Source organism: Coffea arabica, chromosome 2c (assembly GCF_036785885.1).
Source record: "Coffea arabica cultivar ET-39 chromosome 2c, Coffea Arabica ET-39 HiFi, whole genome shotgun sequence".
NCBI lineage: Eukaryota > Viridiplantae > Streptophyta > Magnoliopsida > Gentianales > Rubiaceae > Coffea > Coffea arabica.
Genome location: NC_092312.1, coordinates 27,545,992 through 27,565,196, shown reverse-complemented (window position 1 = coordinate 27,565,196; position 19,205 = coordinate 27,545,992). Strand labels below are relative to the sequence as shown.

General features: G+C 37.4%; 2 protein-coding genes across 2 annotated transcripts; one reads left to right on the top strand and one right to left on the bottom strand.

Annotated features, from left to right (window-relative positions):
• The first annotated feature begins 3,851 nt into the window (after positions 1–3,851).
• Positions 3,852–11,577, top strand: LOC113727095 (DNA topoisomerase 2). Its single transcript, XM_027251079.2, has 19 exons — positions 3,852–4,520; positions 5,922–6,214; positions 6,297–6,363; positions 6,452–6,722; positions 6,819–7,018; positions 7,107–7,316; positions 7,408–7,521; positions 7,625–7,735; positions 7,820–7,984; positions 8,050–8,391; positions 8,483–8,616; positions 8,705–9,062; positions 9,142–9,328; positions 9,451–9,500; positions 9,599–10,024; positions 10,109–10,298; positions 10,386–10,450; positions 10,533–10,650; positions 10,831–11,577. Exons 1-19 carry the CDS (start codon positions 3,957–3,959, stop codon positions 11,424–11,426), a joined length of 4,461 nt encoding a protein of 1,486 aa, XP_027106880.1. The 5' UTR covers positions 3,852–3,956; the 3' UTR covers positions 11,427–11,577.
• Positions 11,578–12,374: 797 nt separating this feature from the next.
• On the bottom strand, positions 12,375–18,449 carry LOC113727094 (protein OBERON 4-like). Its single transcript, XM_027251078.2, has 2 exons — positions 14,739–18,449; positions 12,375–13,219 (listed from the first exon to the last, which is right to left on the bottom strand). The coding sequence occupies exons 1-2, from the start codon at positions 17,680–17,682 to the stop codon at positions 12,651–12,653; spliced, it is 3,513 nt and encodes a 1,170-aa protein (XP_027106879.1). The 5' UTR covers positions 17,683–18,449; the 3' UTR covers positions 12,375–12,650.
• Between the last annotated feature and the right edge of the window lie 756 nt (positions 18,450–19,205).

Below are 19,205 nucleotides of genomic sequence, written 5' to 3'. Positions count from 1 at the left end.
TGTATTTTAGGTTGTGTTTGGATTGCATTTTTCATGATTTTTTATGGAAAAATTATTGTAGCGATTTGATGTATGTGAGGAAAAAAGGTAACAGGAAAACAACGTAATTTTCCAATGAAAAACTGCAATCCAAACTTAACTTTGCAGTGTGGAATGGTCTTAAATATCAGTTTTTAACTCGTATTTTTGGTTTAAATACTTTTTTTGAACGTTTTCAAACGGGAACAAAAAAAATGCAAAAGCCAACATCTAAAAACAAGAAAGGAAAAAAAAAACCTCCTAAGTTGTAATATCTCAAAATTTTATGTGGATCAACTGGTAATCTTTCTCTCATGTCTTCTTGAATATGTATTCCGAATTAAAATAGATATTTCCTTGACATTTGCCGATGTCACAATCAATTAAGGATCTGATTGGATGGTTCAAATTTTTTTTAGGTATTTATCTAAAATGTTATTGTAATTTATTCTAATCATCTTTTAAAAAAATGTTAGTGATCGTCTAAATCTGACCCACAACTGGCAACTTTCGCCACCCACACCAACCTTTGCCACTTTGACACTAATACCTTATTTAATTTATTTTTTCTTTGATTTAAAAAAAAAAAACTTGTGAGTGTTTTAAAGTACTACCATTATAGATGGTTTTTTAAGCAATTTTGATTTTTTAAAGATAAGCAAAAAAAAGTCATCCAAACAGGCCCTGTGAGATTTTAGTCATTCCTAGGTGTAAATTAACTAAACCATTTGATTGGGACTCATGGATAGCTTAATCAAAAGTTCAACTCGAACTCCACGTTGATCGAGTACAAGTTGAATTTAAGTTATTTGATAAGGTAACTGAACAGTGTTCGAGTAAAAAAGAAAAAAAAAATCGATTTCTAGTCAAGCCTTATTGAGCTTAAAAACTCAATTGAATTTGATTAAACTCAACTAAGTTCAATTTGGATAGGGGTGGCAATGGATCGTGTCATGTACTTATCGTATCATGTCAATATCATGTTCATGTTAGAAAATCTCAATCCTAATCCAATCCATTAGACATTCGTGTTGTGTTGTATCATAATATGTTTGTTGACAGGTTGATCCAACCCGACCCACATAACGCATTAAATATTTTATATGATTCAAAGAATTTGATGCATTATTTTGCCAAATCTACCTACTAATCTATCCTAAAAACAGTCTACCATTTTGATTACTTATTTTAACCGATTTGATTATATAATCGATTCAATGCTGCTATTGTTAACATAAATGATAAATTTTTTGAAACATATAGTCAGCACAAAATTTAAAGTTTTTAAAAAATTCAAAAGAAATAGATAATAAAGCTCCCCAAGCATAATGTAAGTTACAAAATTGGCCTTATTTGGATTGCTAATTCTTTTTTGAAAATTTTTTTCATTTTCTGTGAATATTTTTTCTACACATTTCTTAATCACCTTTTATCTTGCATATATCATATCCTAAAATATTACTAAAGTAATTTTTCTCCAAAAACTCTTTAAAAAATGAGATACAATTAATCAACATTTTAGAAGCATGATTATATAGTTCCATATACGATAAGATATAAACTTGGGAGATTTTAAAACTTCTAATTGAAATCTTCAAACCAAATATGATCGTTGTTAGTTTGTATTACATACTCAAAATGGCACCTGTAATGTTTAATTATTATCATAAAGTAAGCAGTTTACCAAGCTAGCGCGTCAACCTGTGAGTTAAACCAACCAACCTGCTTACATTCGTATCACTAATAGGTTAATCCAATAATGTCCCACTAAAGTTTGAGTCGTGTTAAAACCTGTTAATTTCAGGTCATGTTCGAGTCGTATTATCGTGTTGCGTCAAAAATTGCTATCCTTAAATTTGGACGAGTTCGAGCTCAAATTCGAGTAAAGTGAATTAAGTTCGAGCTCAACTTTAAAGAACTCGAGCTCACTCGACATTAATTTTAAAGAGTTTAACAAACTTAAGCACAAGGATTGTACACTATTCGAACTCGACTTGATTGATAGCGACCCTAATCATTCCTAAAAGGAATAGTGATAACAAGGGTCATTTTGGGTTTGTGCTTGGAAAAAACGCGCAAATGAATTGTCGGTGACAAAGCTCAAAAATGCCAAAGTCCGGAAACGTGCGGCTGAACGGGAATGATACCATGACATTAATGGGTCAATCTTTGCGAACTGGGCTACTTTAGCAATTGGGTTTTTCTATTCTTGTAAGGGCATGAAATCAAACTTACCGACATGACCAAGAATGGTTGGTGGATCCATGTGTACAGACCTTACTTCTACACGATAATTTCATATTGCACCTTCAATTGTCCCATTTAAGCATAAAACATGTCCCATTTTAGGGACTAAAGCATAAAAGATTTTATATTTAGAAATTAAAGTGTGACAGATTTTAATTAAGTGGGATAGATTTCAAACTTTAGGCACTGAAGTATTTCATTTCAAAGTTTAGAGACCAAAATAAAAATTCCAATATAGTTAAAAGGGTGGATAGTGAAATTAACCCTACTTTCAAGACTTTACTGAAATGTTGTTTTTTCCTACATATGATGATGAGCTAATACATAAATTTGCAATGAGTCGTGGAAAACATTTAAATGGGTATTATTGGGTAACCCATCAAATCCAGTTAATCCAATTATTTTATGTAACCCATCAAACCTCCTCTCTTCCCCCACCCTTTTTTTTAAAAAAAAATTTTCATTTTGTTATGATAACTACTTTTGTTTCATTATTATTATTATTATTTGTTGGTTTTATCTTATTATTTTATTTTATCTTAGTTTGTTAATTTACTTATTTTTCAGTATTACCAATTTATGACAAGTTTTAGCCTCTTTTTTTACCTTTCCAAAATAAAATTTTAAATTTACACACAAAAAATGCTAGGGTTTCAAGATTTTTGAATGAAGTTTTTATGTTAACTTTTATAGTACTTAATTCAATTTTTTTATTCTTATTGTTCAGTTATTAACAAATATGTAATTTTACAACATAGAGTATGGATGGCAAAAAATTGGTAATTAGGCTTATTGACTTTTATAAGTAAATGTTTAAAACTAATGATGGATGCAAAATGTGGTGTAAATTGATATTTAGTTTGCAAAAATGAATTTAAATGAGTTTACAAAAAGTTAAAGTTAATGGGTTATAAATGAGTAATTGGGTTGCCGGATTCAATTTTTGACTTACCCATTTATACCCATCTAATTAAATGGGTTGACTCACTTATATCTATTACCTATTTTATCCAACCCAAAATCACCCAAATCACTCATTTTGACACCTCTAGATGCATGATATATAATTTGAATTTGAAATTCAAATTTTGTATATGAGTCATATATCCAACAGTGATAATATATATATATACTCTATCAATGTATATAAGATTTACTCTAATTTTTATGCACTATTTTTCAAGTTTTAATGTTTCAATCCAGAACGCTATTTAATTTATTCTAAGCCGTACAAACTTACTGGTTATTGTGATTAGGACCCCCAAACTCTTACTACTATTTTTTTTTCAAACTTTTGAAGTTAGTTAATTAAACCTAGTCCCAGACTTAACTCCAAAAGCCGGCAATTCTTGAGGCAAACTGGGGACTTACTACTATTAAAGATTTAACCCCCAAACTCTTACTACTATTAAAGATAGGCAATTGTTCCTTTCTACCATTCCTTCTTCCTCCCCAGAACCAAAGCCCAAGCCCAAGCCCCATACACGCGCCCCTGGAAAGCAGAAAAGCATCCCTCCATTTCCCCACACCATTTCAAAATTCAAATTTCAAAATCTCAGTCGACCGTTAACTCTCCACATGCCCCTCCTTTTCCTTTATGCCCAAATCTCCCCTGACTTTCCGCTTCCATTTCTCCCCTCAGAGACACCATCTCTGTGTCTTCCTCTCTCTGGAAAGAAGCCCTAGCAACAATGGCAAACTCAAAAACAGCAAAGCTCCCTCTCCAATCAAGCAACAATGCTAACATTGTCTTGCCTACCGGAAAAACCATCGAGGAAACCTACCAGAAAAAGTCCCAGCTCGAACACATCCTCCTTCGTCCCGATACCTACATCGGATCCATCGAAAAACACTCCCAAACTCTATGGGTTTTTGAAAACGACGCCATGGTTCACCGCCAGATCTCCTATGTCCCCGGTCTTTACAAAATCTTTGACGAAATTCTCGTCAATGCGGCTGATAACAAGCAGAGAGACCCCAGGATGGACTCGGTTAAGATTGTTATTAATGTGGAGGAGAATTTTATTAGCGTTTATAATAATGGGGATGGGGTTCCAGTCGAGGTTCATCAGGAAGAAGGGGTTTATGTACCCGAATTGATTTTTGGGCACTTGTTGACGAGTAGCAACTATGATGATACTGTGAAGAAGACTACTGGTGGGAGAAATGGGTATGGAGCTAAGCTCACGAATATCTTTTCAACCGAATTTGTTATCGAGAGTGCTGATGGCAGGAGGCAGAAGAAGTATAAGCAGGTATAAATTTGTTACTTCCATAATTTCTCGTATACATGGAAATGGTTTCTTTGGTCGCTGTGATATGGGTCTGATTTGTCTTGGATGCTGATGAAATTAGGGTTTAGGGTTTTCTTGATTAGTGTTTTGATTCCCTAGGTATAATTTAATTTATGGTTCTTTACCTTGCGTATGGGAATTTTTTCTGCGTCCCGGATATTTTATGGATTTTGTTGTTTTTAATTTCTTTGTTAGGATTTTCTGATTGATTATTACTTTATAGCTGAAACTTGATTTTTTTTTTTTTTGGAGCTATCATATGAAAATGTTAACAATTAATAGACTGGTTTTTTCGGATGATGATAAAATGACATTTTCTTGATTGGATTTGATTTTGTGGTCTTTTTGTATTAATGATGATAAATTTTCCAACGTTCATAATATCTGAGCGTTTCTTTCTTTTGATCCTTTGTTTGGATTATCTTTCTTTCTGAAGGTTTCTTGATATTGTTGGGTTTTACATAGTGATGTAAGTTCTCTCTCTGTTGTTTTTTAAATCAAGTTGATGTTGACATTTTTTTTCCTTGATGCCAACCTATCCATTTCGTCTCTCTTCCAATATTTTGGGGTTTTGCGTACGTATGAGTGTAGATAATTTTCGCATTTTCGTTTCTTGTGTTGGATGTCCTAAATTATAGAGTATTTTACCCATCCAATTGAGGGAATCCTGTGTCCTATGCTCCTTAAATCTTCATCTTTCGCTCTGATGAGATTTGTTTTTGGAATTTCGATTTAAGGACTCTGGCTGTTGGTTGTGCTTTGTTTGCAAATAGTAGCAGGTGTAATATAATTAGCATGTTCACTTTAGTTGCCAGCTGGTTGAACTTAAGTTTTCTTCAGACTTCCCGGGCCTGGTTGATTGGAATACATATGGGCTTTTAACAAGTTGTAACATTGATGTGTTGGACATGCATGCATGCATAGTCAGAGTGTCCTCTAACAGTTTATGAGTCCACACTTCCTATATTCCAGCTATTTTCTTGTTTGTTCTTGATATTGAATTCGTGAAAGAATTCTTCTCTTTTGTATTTCATTTGCAACTGGAATTTAATCGGACTGTGCAACTGGAATTTAATCGGACTGTGATATAATATCAATATAATGTCCTGGGACGTATACCTGGGTCAAGAGGCTCCATGTTTACCAGGCAAAGTACTGGCTTTGGTTTGCTTAACTAGCGTTTAGCTTAATTTAGGTTATGCCCTTTTTTCTATACTGAAATATTCTTTTGATAAACTTTTCTGTTTTTCATTTTTTTTCCTCATCGTGAAAAGTAAATGTTGATTGAAGCTCCACAAGTTTTACATTTCACCAAGTGTTTCTTGTGTGAACTGATGAGTAATATATCTTGTTTGTATCAAGGTTTTCTCTAATAACATGGGGAATAAATCTCAACCCATTATATCTAAGTGCAAAGAGAGCGAGAACTGGACCAAGGTTACTTATAAGCCTGACTTGGCAAAGTTTAACATGACCCATTTAGAGGATGACGTTGTTGCTTTGATGAAAAAGCGAGTGGTTGATCTGGCAGGATGCCTAGGAAAGACAGTGAAGGTTGAATTAAATGGTCAGCGAGTTCCTGTCAAATCATTCTCTGACTATTGCGATCTCTATCTACAATCTGCTGCAAAGACCAGACCAGATCCACTCCCAAGGTTCTCATTTTTCTTCAAAAGTAGATTTTTGTCTTAATATCAATATCAGTTTTTGCAATGACTGGTTTAACAAATATTACAGGATTGTGGAGAAAGTTAATGAGCGGTGGGAGGTATGTGCAAGTCTAAGTGAAGGGCAGTTTCAACAGGTATAGGAAGATGATTGATTCAGTACATGTCGCATACGTTTCGTGCCAAATTTTGCTGTCCAACTTACTATTCTGAAGCTTTTTACAGGTCAGCTTTGTCAATGGAATTGCAACTATCAAAGGTGGGACTCATGTTGATTATGTTACCAACCAGATAACGAACCATATAATTGGTATTGTAAACAAGAAGAACAAGAATGCCAATCTCAAGGCTCATTCTGTCAAAAATCATTTATGGGTATTCGTCAATGCTCTTATTGACAACCCTGCTTTTGATTCTCAAACAAAGGAAACACTGACACTGCGACAAAGCAGTTTTGGTTCTAAATGTGAACTTTCGCAAGAGTTCCTCAAGAAAGGTGAGTATTTGGTCCTTATTAAGTTTGTGTTGTTATTGAAATTACTTAACTCTTACAAGTGTACTTAGTCATGTTCACTGATTAATTCCTTGGCAGTGGCCAAGTCTGGAGTGGTAGAGAACCTCCTTTCTTGGGCAGACTTCAAGCAAAGCAAAGACCTTAAGAAAACTGATGGAACAAAAAGACAGAGGATTACTGGGATAACTAAGCTGGAAGATGCTAATGATGCTGGTGGGAAGAATTCTGATAGATGCACCTTGATTTTGACAGAAGGGGATTCAGCAAAGGCTCTTGCTGTAAGTTACTATGTTCTTGACTCTCACAATGTTTGAGTTGGTTTGTTTTATCCAGAGAATACAAAAAAGGACATTGTGTGCTGTGCAGATGGCTGGAATTTCAGTTGTTGGGAGAAACTTCTATGGTGTTTTTCCATTGAGAGGTAAACTGCTGAATGTAAGGGAAGCCAGCCACAAGCAAATCATGGATAATGCTGAAATTCAGTATATCAAGCAAATTCTTGGTCTCCAGCATGGAAAAGTGTATGATAGTGTCAAGTCTCTGAGATATGGCCACCTGATGATTATGACAGATCAGGTCTCCTCTCTCTCTTGTTGTTTCTCAAACTTCCAGTTTTGCTTTTGATGATGAGTGAAGGACCAACATTTTTAGATTTGTCCTTGAGCAGGATCATGACGGTTCACACATAAAGGGACTGCTGATTAATTTCATTCACTCATTTTGGCCGTCATTGCTGAAAATTCCGTCTTTCTTAGTGGAGTTCATCACGCCTATAGTGAAGGTTCATGCTCTTTGATTGTGCAGTAGTTTATATCCATATCCATGAGAATATTGAAGGACAGTTTCTTTTGAGCATGTTGAAGTTTGAACTTCCTGTACTGCAGGCTACTCATAAGAATGGGAGGGTATTGTCATTTTATACAATGCCTGAATATGAATCATGGAAGGAAAGTTTGAGCGGCAATGCAACTGGTTGGTCCATAAAGTATTATAAGGTTTGTGTGATCAAGATGAGCTGTATAGAGATTCAGGTCCTATAAATGCATAGTTGCCATAATATTCATCCCACATCATGGCAGGGGTTGGGGACAAGCACATCCAAAGAAGGAAAAGAGTACTTCAAAGATCTCGGGAAGCACAAGAAAGACTTCATCTGGGTGGATGATAATGATGGAGAGGCAATAGAACTTGCCTTCAGTAAGAAGAAGATTGAAGCAAGGAAGAATTGGCTTCGGCAGTTTGAGGTTTGCATTTGAGGTTTACATTGTTAATTGTAACAGCATGATGCCAAACTTTTTCTTCCTTGCAGCCTGGCACTTACCTGGATCAGAAAGAAAAGCTAATCAAGTACAGTGACTTCATTAACAAGGAGCTCATATTGTTTTCCTTGGCGGATCTTCAGAGGTCAATTCCATCAATGGTTGATGGCCTGAAGCCAGGTCAACGAAAGATTCTTTTCTGTTCTTTCAAGAGGAACTTTGTCAAGGAAGCAAAAGTAGCCCAGTTCTCCGGTTACGTGTCTGAACACTCAGCTTACCACCATGGTGAGCAGAGTCTTGCAAGTGCCATCATCGGTATGGCTCAGGATTTTGTGGGCAGCAACAATATTAATCTTCTTCAACCAAATGGCCAATTTGGTACACGTAATCAGGTAATGCAACAGGAATAATCTTTCTTCATAAAAGATTTAACTGTCTGATCAAAATGGACTCCATCTGATACAATGGTATACCCACTCGCAGGGTGGGAAAGATCATGCAAGTGCTAGGTATGTATACACTAGACTTTCGCCTATCACACGATCCCTGTTCCCAAAAGACGATGATATCCTCCTAGATTATCTGAATGAAGATGGTCAATCTATTGAACCTACTTGGTAAGTATGATTCTTTGTGCTACAGATGCTATTTTTGTTGTAAAGATATGGCTAGCTAATTATGATGGTTTATTCCTTTTTGCTACAGGTACATGCCCATTATCCCAATGGTTCTGGTTAATGGAAGTGAAGGAATTGGTACAGGATGGAGTTCCTATATTCCAAATTACAATCCGAGGGACATTATTGGTAACATAAGGCGTTTGTTGAATAATGAGCCAATGGAACCCATGGAGCCTTGGTATAAAGGATTTAGAGGAACCATTGAGAAAACAGCAACCAAGGAAGCTGGAGCTAGCTATACTGTCAGTGGAATTGTAGAGGAAGTTGATGAAACAACAATTCGTGTCACTGAGCTGCCAGTTAGGAAGTGGACTCAGGATTACAAGGAGTTCCTTGAATCGATTATGATGGGCAATGAAAAAGTCAAGGATCCATTCATCAAGGTTTGTTTTAATTTTTTCTTTAACTGATTGGATTAATGTTGAATGTGAATTGTACTTATCAGTGGAATTCCTTTTACAGGAATTCAGGGACCATACAGATGATACTACAGTATATCTAGACATAATCATGTCCGAGGAGAATTTACTCATGGCCAAGCAAGAGGGTTTGTTGAAGAAATTCAAGCTAACCACAACAATTAGCACAAGCAACATGCACCTCTTTGACTCACAGGGCATTATCAAGAAATTTGATAACCCAGAACAAAGTATGTAATTTGCAACCAACAAAATACTAATTCCTGCCCTATACTACCTATACCAAACAGAAGATGTTGATGTAACATGTTCTGTTGCCCTAATTCTCACTCAAGAAAATTTTGCTTTGCAGTTTTAGAGGAGTTCTTCCATTTAAGGCTTGAGTTTTATGAGAAAAGAAAGGTAAGTTTGGCGCATTTGATTAACCAAATGCATCCGTGCATAAGGTCTGGTTGACTGTTTTTGCTAGTTAGTGACAGTAATTTTATAATTGTATGCAGAAAGTTCTGTTGGACAATCTTCAACTAGAGCTTTTGAAACTTGATAACAAGGTCAGGTTTATCCTAGCAGTTGTAGAAGGCAGTATTATAGTGAGCAACAGAAAAAGAGCAGATCTTTTCCTTGAACTGAAAGAAAAAGGTTTCACACCTTTTCCCAAAAAGAAGAGTGTGGAAGCAGCTGTTGCTGGGTCAATTGAGGATGCTGAAGAAACTGAAGAGAGTTCTGAAGTGGCTACCAGCAAAGGAGTTCGGGCAAGTGATTACGAGTACTTGATATCAATGGCAATTGGATCCCTGACTCTTGAGAAGGTCCAGGAGCTCTGTGCTGATAGAGACAAGCTCAAGGGGGAGGTTGATGATTTGATAAAGGCTACTCCAAAATCTCTGTGGACGAAGGACCTTGATGCTCTTGGGAGCCAACTTGATGTATGATAGAATAGCCTGTCACCTCTTCCAGCTGTTGCTTCTATTTCCCTGTTCTCTTTTCTCATTTTGTGTCACTGGGTTTAGGAACAAGATATAAGTGATGCCCAGGCAGAGGCAGCAAGAAAAGAGATGAGGAGCAAGGCAATGAAAGATGATGGTCCTAAGCCTACCCGTCAAGCTCCAAAAAATCCACGGAAGTATAATAAAAAGGCTAGCAACACAGAGCCTGCAACTGAACCAATGGAAATTTCATCTAGTTCAGCTTTGGAAACAAGTGAGTTTTCATGTATTGTGGTAGCTGTTAGCTTTGCATTCAGTTAGCAACATGCATCTCAAGCTGAGAGTTTCTGATTTTTCCCAGATAATGTAGTTGAGGTAGCCAAGCCAAAAGGCAAAGCTGGTCCAAAGAAAGCTCCTGCTAGAAAGGTGTGAATGTTATTAAAAGACATCTTTCTTATTTTCTGACATTAGTTGATATTTTACTTACATTTTCCATGACTCATGGCAGGGAAAAACTTTCTCTGTATTGAGAGATGAAGATGATGAAGATGACGATGAAGTGCTTGCACTAAAAGATAGACTAGCAGCCTATAACCTTGGGTCTTCTTCCCCTGATCAGTCCGAAAGTAAGTTCATGTATACTGGTTCACTTGTGTCATAAATTTGCTTCTGCATAATATTTTGACCGTCATTGTTCCATGGTTGGTCATTTTTGCCCCCATAAAAATGTAATAGTTTCGAAGCCTAAGTGATGTTAATTATTTGCTGTCGACATCTTATATTGGATGGGTACGTTCTGTCTACAGCCATGGAAACTGAAATTCCAAAAAGAGAACCCAGCAAAAGAGCTACTACAAAGAAGCCTTTGGTAAGTGTCACAGAGATTTCTGATGATGATGATGATCAGATTGAAATCAGTGATGATGAAGACTTTGAACTGGAGGTAGAGGCAGCTCCAAAAGAGAAAGGAAGGAAAAAAACAGCCAATTCTAAAGCAGCTAAGCCTGCTGCAGCACCAAAGAAAAGAGGTCAGGCCAATAAAACTTCTCAACTTGTTGGGCAGAAGCTGATTACAGAAGTTCTAAAGCCTGCTGATGTTTCTAAGATTTCACCTGAGAAAAAAGTCAGGAGAATGAGGCCATCACCATTCAACAAGAAGAGTGGCTCTGTGCTGGAAAGGCTTAGCCAGCAGGAGACTGACAAGATATCACCTGAAAGTGAGGAACAGGAGGAGAGCCCTGCTTCTAATGCTTCTGGGAGCACAGAAGAGTCAGCTCAAGTTGTGGTTCCAAGAGCCAGACCACGGAGGGGCGGTAATCGTGGTAAAGCAAAATATGTCATGAGTGATTCTGAAAATGATGACGTTCCAGATGACTCTGACTTTGACGAAGATGATGATTGAGATTAGATTAGTTCCATTAACTTTCATTTTCACTTTACTGCAAAAGAACAAGAGCAAGCAAGCGGGCAATACTTCTTGTATTCTATGTATGATCTTGGTACGTGGGCATGCTTCATCTTCACCTCTAATAGAAACTTATATTCTATTCTTATTTTACCAGTTTTTGGTAGCTTTAGATGGTTCTTTCATATTGTCTTTTACTCACCTCGTCCCAAGAACCCCCGAAATGAAAATGAAACTAATCAATTTTTTTTCCATGTGGTTTTCTTCTAACATCACGATTCTGCACCAAAGGTTCATTATATACACACAGATCAGATAGGTATCTCCCAATCTACCCAGCATATAATAATTTGCACCACATATGCATTGAAGCTCAGCATTCTAAAAAAAGGATACAAAGATTTAACGACACCTTGTTTAGCCTAATGGCTCTTGATTCATTAAACCCTGAACTAAGAGATGATAAGATACCATTCTTAACCAATGATTTTAAGGAAACTTTTAAATTATTTTGACAAAAATATTGGATATGTCTTGGCCATCTGAGTGTTTTTAATCGTATAGACCCCCAAAAAACGCATAATCAACTGTTATCCAACGTTTGCTTATGCAAAGAATTGATGTTGATTAAAACTCAGATGGTTTCTGCTGGCAAAAGAATGATTTTCGGCACACAAAAAGCAACTGAACTATGATCATAGTCACACCTGTTTGTAAACAAAAGAAGTGAAGACTTATTTCAGGAAGCCAACAAATCTTAATAAGATTATAGTTCATGAATTATACATCATTTGCAGGAAGATCCAATGTTCTTTCATTCTTTTATACGAATGAGTATCAATAAAAGATCCCGTCAGTTCTATTCAATTTGACATCGAATGGACTTGACTTTGAAGAATATGGAATGCTTTCTTTCAACTTCTTTGAGATCGAGAGACAACAATGTTGAATGCATAGAATATCATATCACTTCATATCTAATTTCTTCAATTGGACACCGATTGTAACCGAGAATCTTCGTACTAGCATGGCCAGATGGGCAATCTCTATACAGATTCTGGTTAGCAGTTGCTACAGCAGAAAATACACTACAGTACGCCTATCAAGCAACAAAAGAAGTGAGAGTAGTAGACCACTAGACCTACAACAATGGCATCAATACCAGTATCTAATCCTGGTGTTGATGAGATTTAGTGGGATAGGAAGCACATTACTGATTAATTACAAGGTGAGGTTCCGTCTTGTAGCTTCCATCTTCAAGAGCAGATCTTTAATATCTGAATCCATCCTCATCTTCATGTGAAAGTAATCCTGCAAAGATCTTTCAACAGCCTGAAGCTCTTCCAGTTTCTGTTTGCGCATCTCTTCAGCATCAGCCAGGCGTAATTTCGCGATTCGGCTCCTGTATTCTTCTTCAATCCTCTCATTCTTTGAGACAGCAATGCGCTTCAATGCTTCAGCTTCTTTTCTTGCATCATCAGCACGTACTTGAAACATTTTTGCCTCTGCTTGTTTGATTCTCACGATGCTCTCCAGCTCATCAAAAACATGTTCCTTTGGAGTACTTGCTTGCAAATCATATTTCAGCATATCTTTATCATATCTATTACCTTCCAACCTTGGAAAAAAACCCGTCTGCTTATCTGACTGAGACGCCTCTAAGCTAACAGAATTTAACCATTGAGCTTCTTTGCTGGGCCCAGCAATACCATTAGTCTTTTCATCAATCGTCAGTGTCATTTCCTTTCTGGATATAACAGGGGCTTTAGAATGCTTCAAGGAATCAGCATCTGCAATCGTGTCAGAGGATGCACAAGTTAGAAAACTCCAGCTCCAAAATGATAAAGGCATTCACATAAAATGGAATTAACAGGCATGCCAAAATCCCTGACCAATGCAAGTTCCAAAACGAACTGTAGCAAGCAGTGACAAGTGTGAACACCTGGGATGGCTGTTTAATCACCTATACACCACATGAAGCCTAAGCCACCCAAATACCCAGTGCTGGCATCTTAATCCATATTAGTAGTACATAAGCCAAAGTGTCACAAATCATTCAACCAATATACATGCACATTCAGACTCCGGAATAGTAAGGCAAATACAAAGGAATTCTACAAGTATGAACGGAAATCAAATGACATCAGCAAACTAAAGCTTTCTGACTACATTTTATGCAGACCTTCCTGAGCTGAGTAAGAGCATTTAATTCGACTGGTTTCTGTCTTACTAATTCTATAGCTGAAGTAAATAAGCAGAAAGAAGGCTCTGCAGTATCCTATAGGACTTTACATTTATTCAAATGTTTAGAAATGTCTGTGTGAAAGCTTATTTGGGCTTATGTTTTCAACACAATGTAATTCACATTGGTTATTTAAATATCTTTAAGAGAAACAAAGCACTTTATTTATTCATCATACGAACTTGGGAGCCATAAACCACTATTTCATTGAAAAGATGATAACAATAGCTAACTATAAGGTTGTTCAAATAGTAATGCTTAGCTGAAGGAACATAGAAGACTCAATATGAGCTTATTAACTCTGGAGAGGACACACAGATTTTTGAGATTTGAGATAGCAGAGGAGCATGTAGTTTACCCAAGACAAGTACAGCATATTTAGTAAAGAAAGAACAAGAAATTTTCTGTTTTTTTTATGCAAATATAACCACAAAACAATTTATAGACCTAATGTGGATTAAAATGGTCAAAAGCAAAGGAAAAAGCTAATCTTTTCATTCACAAACTGCTCTAGAAAGATAGTTGAATTTTCACAAATAAAAAATTTTTTCAAGGCTTATTGCGAGCCAAACATCAAAGTATAAAATAATAAGTGAACTGCTTCAGACCATATTTCAACATAAAGTGCAGAAAATTTCGCATTGTGTTTCCCAAAGCCCTTAGACATATGCTTTGCATGGTGCATTGTATTTTGAAACCATAAAATAATGTCCATAACACTCGTATGTAAACAAGCTTTCACATGTAAAGACCTGAAGAGGTTCTTTTTAATCAATCTTAGAGAGAGGATGCCAAATAATGATTACATAGTGTAATGGGGGTTCTGCATATTTGTATAAGATGATTCAGTTTCATGTAGAAAGTGCTTTTTAGAGTGCAACATAACTAAAAATTGGTGACGCATCAAGGATTCTGCTTCTCCTAACTTGTCCCCTATAGACATGAAGGTAAAAAATAAATGAATAATAAAGTACAATAAAATCAAGTATACATGACAGAATTGAGTTTCTTGTGAAAATGTAAGGTTTAGACAATTGAAAATACAGTAGCTGATATCGAGCTCTTACCATTTAGAAAACCCACAATTTGTTTTTGAACTTCCTGAAGATTAACTTTATTTTCCAAATTAGAAAGCATCTGCAAGGCAATCTTATGCAATCGTTGCCCTCTCAAATCCTCACTTGCGCAGAAGATCCTCCGAACATGTTCAATTTCCCTCGAAAGAGTTTCTGCAGTCCATTGCTTTGCAAAGTTTTGAAATACCTCCTTCACAAAGCCAAACATCTCAGAAGGATGATCACAGGCAACACAATGGAACTGCATCTCTGTTGCACCCTCAGGTCCAGTGGCACTATGCCCATTTCTAATGTAAGACTCCTGCAACCCACAATCTGCATGGCACCAGTGTAGACATACATCACACCCCACCCAGCTGCAAGTATTAGAAGCCATGTCAAACTTTGAACACACAAGGCACATGCACTCCCGACAAAAACCATTCTTCTTAGCACAGATTTTGCAATCACATTCATCAACAGGCAAAGGACTCAAGCATGTTGGATTCCTACACCTCATGTTTAGAAATATCTCCGCCAAATCAGAAGCTGATACATCACAATTATATTGAACATATTCCTGTAAACCAGTCTTCACAGCCACCAAAATCTCCAAGTGTGTTCGATGGGACTTCAATAGCATCTCCAAGGTAATGTCAGACCTGCTCTTTAGTGCTTTCTGGATGGCACTTAGCTGCCACTGCCTGCCAGGATTCCTGATTATATCACCAACGGACTCCTTCAGAAAAGCCATATGTTGTGCAGATATTTCATTGAACCTCTGAGCCACAACATTTAGTGGCTCTGAAACTATCATGGTTATTATGGACTCAACAAAGTCAGCTCCAACACTCCATAGCTGCTCTCTTCCTTCTGGGTTACTGATCTTGCTTAAAATACCACCATTCTTCTCTCTGAGTGCTTGTTTCTTATCCTTAAGATATGCAGACCCAGTTTCATGGGAACCAAGGCTCTGTGAAGGAGATCTATTATCATTAGGATGCTGGGAGGGTACTCCAGGATACTGTTTGTTGAAACTTAATTGCCGTTCCAGTCCACCTGGTGCTCTAAAATTTCCCTCAACTGATCTAGTTCGCTGCGCCAAAGCTGGAGCAATTGAATTTCCTTGAGAAGTTTCATACTGCTGATGCAGGCCATTCCCCTCTGCTAACAGTTTTTGAACAAGTGGTGGAAGGGCTTTGCTCTTTGGCTCGTCTGCGGCGAGAGCTTGCCAGTCCACTCCCTGAAATAAGGGTCGACTTTTAACGGACTGCTCTTGATCCAATGTATTGTGAGTTAGGGAACAGCTAGGGTTGTGGGTGAAGTGTTGGGAACCTGAGAATGACATTGATCCATTAAACCCATCAGAATCAGTGCGAAAAGAGCTATGAAATGATTGGACGCTCCTTCCATGACTGGGAGAGCCAGGCGCCTGTGTTGTATTTTGAAAGCCAATAGGCAAAAGCACATTCGGTAGGCTAAGGGAGAGGTCAAGAGTAAGCTTCTCGTCCTTGGGCTTGTCATTACTCCACTTTACTTCTTTCTCAGGTCTTTTAACGGGATCAGCAGTGAATAGATCCAAGCTTCTTTTACTTGGTCCTTCTGCATAAGTATCTCTGTAAGTCATGGGGCCACTTGATTCAGTTGCATTCCTAAACTCATCTACTGTAGAAGGAGTGCAATTAGAAGCTGAGAGAGCGACAGTTTTTCCCTTATCCTTGTGGTTCTCGTTTATTTCCTCCACTACATGTGAAGAAACTGGCAAACAAGCACCAGTATCCTCTGAAAGCCCTGTATGTTTTTCTGGAAGATCACTTCCACCTGCTTCACCTTCAAGATCTATTCCCTTGGCTTCCCTTTCTTCTTCTTTCACAGTTTGTGATTCACCAACTTCTTCATTATAAACAACAACTGTGTGTGAAAATTTATCTTCCTTGGTGCCCGCATTATCTGCAAGGCCTTTATATCTGTCACAATAGTTATTTGTCAACCGGCCTAGATTTTCACAATCAGGCAACCCATTACCTTCCTTTGTGGAATCACTAACATGTTCCAACACTCTACCTTCTACTTGCTCATCCTGGACAGACATTTTACTGGACACCACATTTTCTGCAGATGTTGAAGTTGCCCTGTCGTTCAAGTGTTTATCTTCCACATGGTTCTGACACTCAAACTCCTTCTGAGAAGATTGCAATCCATCAGAAGCTTGATCTTCAGCAATCGGCTCAGATACAGGTACCGGTCGAGGATCAGGTTCAAGCTCCCCTTCCTCCCTTTCGCTGTTGTTTCCACTGCTTTCCACAGGCAAATCTTCACTTTTTCTAATTTCCATACTCTTAGTCTGCTCACTCCCAGAGTCCTTTGACCATGGTGGTGACTTTGCATCCTTCAATCTCTGAGGAGACCTCACCTTCCCAACCTCATCCGAGTCCACTCTAGCGACTCTGACAGAATCAGCGCCAACCCTGGTCCCGTCATCAACATCTTTAGCTCCACCAAACCTGCGCCATGATGAAACACTTCCTTCGCGCCGAGACCTATCACGCTCTGATCTAAACCCCTTTGGAACTTCTCTTCTCAACGCTGAAAAGCTTTCAGACCGATGAACCCTCTCAGCACCATATCCACCCCTCGGAGAAGAGCTCAAAACCCCTCTCTCAGAGTTGTTATTTTCTCTGTATCTATCATAGCTCTTCCTCCTATCATAACTATCAACATCATAATCAGATCGCTTTCTAACTGGTCTCAAATTATCACGATCATCTTCTACCCTATCATACCTAGAAGACGAAGAAGATATACCCTTTCTTGCACTATCTGACTTGTAATAAGAGCTCCTGTGCATCAAGGACCTATGTGATGAACCAGAATCCTCATCCCTCCTTCCCCAGTCCTTGCACGCTGCCTTGTCACCAAAAGAGTCAAGGTCATCACTTGACCTCAATCTCTTCATGGTTACTTCTACTATCACAACAAATCTCCTAAGCTTTCCCCAAATTTACGAAAAAAGCCGTTGCGTTATCAGTGAAAACAACACTATCAGCCGCCGATCTCAATAACCCCGCATCAAAATCCATGCAAATCCACCCACAAAGCAAATTCTAAAGCATCAAATTTATGAAGAACTTAGGGGTTTCAATTTCAGAAAACCCTCAGTGATTTAAGCAAAAACCCTTTCTTGTCTAAGCTCAAAATAAAAAAGCCCTAATTCCAAGCTGATACTAAAAACTTCATCATCATCATCAAACACGGATCTCAACAAGCCAAAAAAACGACACAAGAAAGCGTATTAACAGCTACAAAATAGCATTTCAAGCCAAAACTGAGCTCAGAAAACCCAGCTTCAGCTTTTGCATTAAGCCCAGTACCCAAACTGAGTACCAAGATTCAATCTTTCCAACCTAAAAAACACAGATTCGTAAACCCTTTTGGAAATTACCAGGTGGGTTGCCGTCAGATTAGCACCCCCTTGCTGGCCGGCGAAGATGAGATCTTCCGGTCATTCCCAAGATTCAGACATATATATTCGATAAAATACAAGCATAAAAAACTGATGAATTTGACGAAATCTGTCAGTCCAGGGATCAAATGTTTTTTTAGGAGTAGGAAAGAACGAGAGGTATTAATGTAATTAATGTTCAGTCAACGAAGTTCCAACAACTGCTCGAAGAGAGAGAGAGAAAGAGGGAGACCTGAATACGCAAAGTGCGTAGAGCGCATAGGTCAAGGAGCGGGGCCTCGGGAAGCTTCAAAGGCATTGGGTGGTGTAGTATACGCCGAGGCGCATTTTAGCTGGAGGTCTTTAGTCAACTGTGGTTTGAAAGTTAAAAGTAGACCTGCCGCTGCCTTTCCACGTCATAATGCTGCTGTACTTCGGTCTTTGGAGACTAATCAGTGTACTAATATGTCTCTTTATCAAATGCAAAGGTCAAGGACTAGGAGGGATCTAGGAAAATTTTTTGTCACCAAGGGCTCCACAGTTTTCTTTAGGATATTTAGAAATTTTTCTCCTGAGATTTGAGGCAAATAAATATATTTTGAGAAATCTCAGTTACCTTATAACTTTTTGTAATTTTATCAACTTGTTTCAAAAAGATATAATTTGAAAATTCATTTTGGGAAAGGTAAAACGTTTCTATTCCAAAATTGCACTTTTCTTGTGGAGCTTTAGTTTTCATAAAAAATCGTTAAATCCTGAAGAATTACAATTTATTAATGAGGTTGAAGTTGCTTTTCCAATTTTTGAAGTCAATATTGTTATAATACATAATAAAATATTGTTGTAATTAGAAAAGAAATAACATTTTGTGCCTTGAGAATACCTCAAATAAGTTTTTAAATATATTGTTAATAAATTATCTTTCTCTTGTTTTCAAGCCATCGATTTAGACAAAAGGTTAGAACATTAAAAAATTCTAAACAATTTATAAAATTTTAAATTCATCCAAAAAATACTTTGAAGTTACTTTTACATTT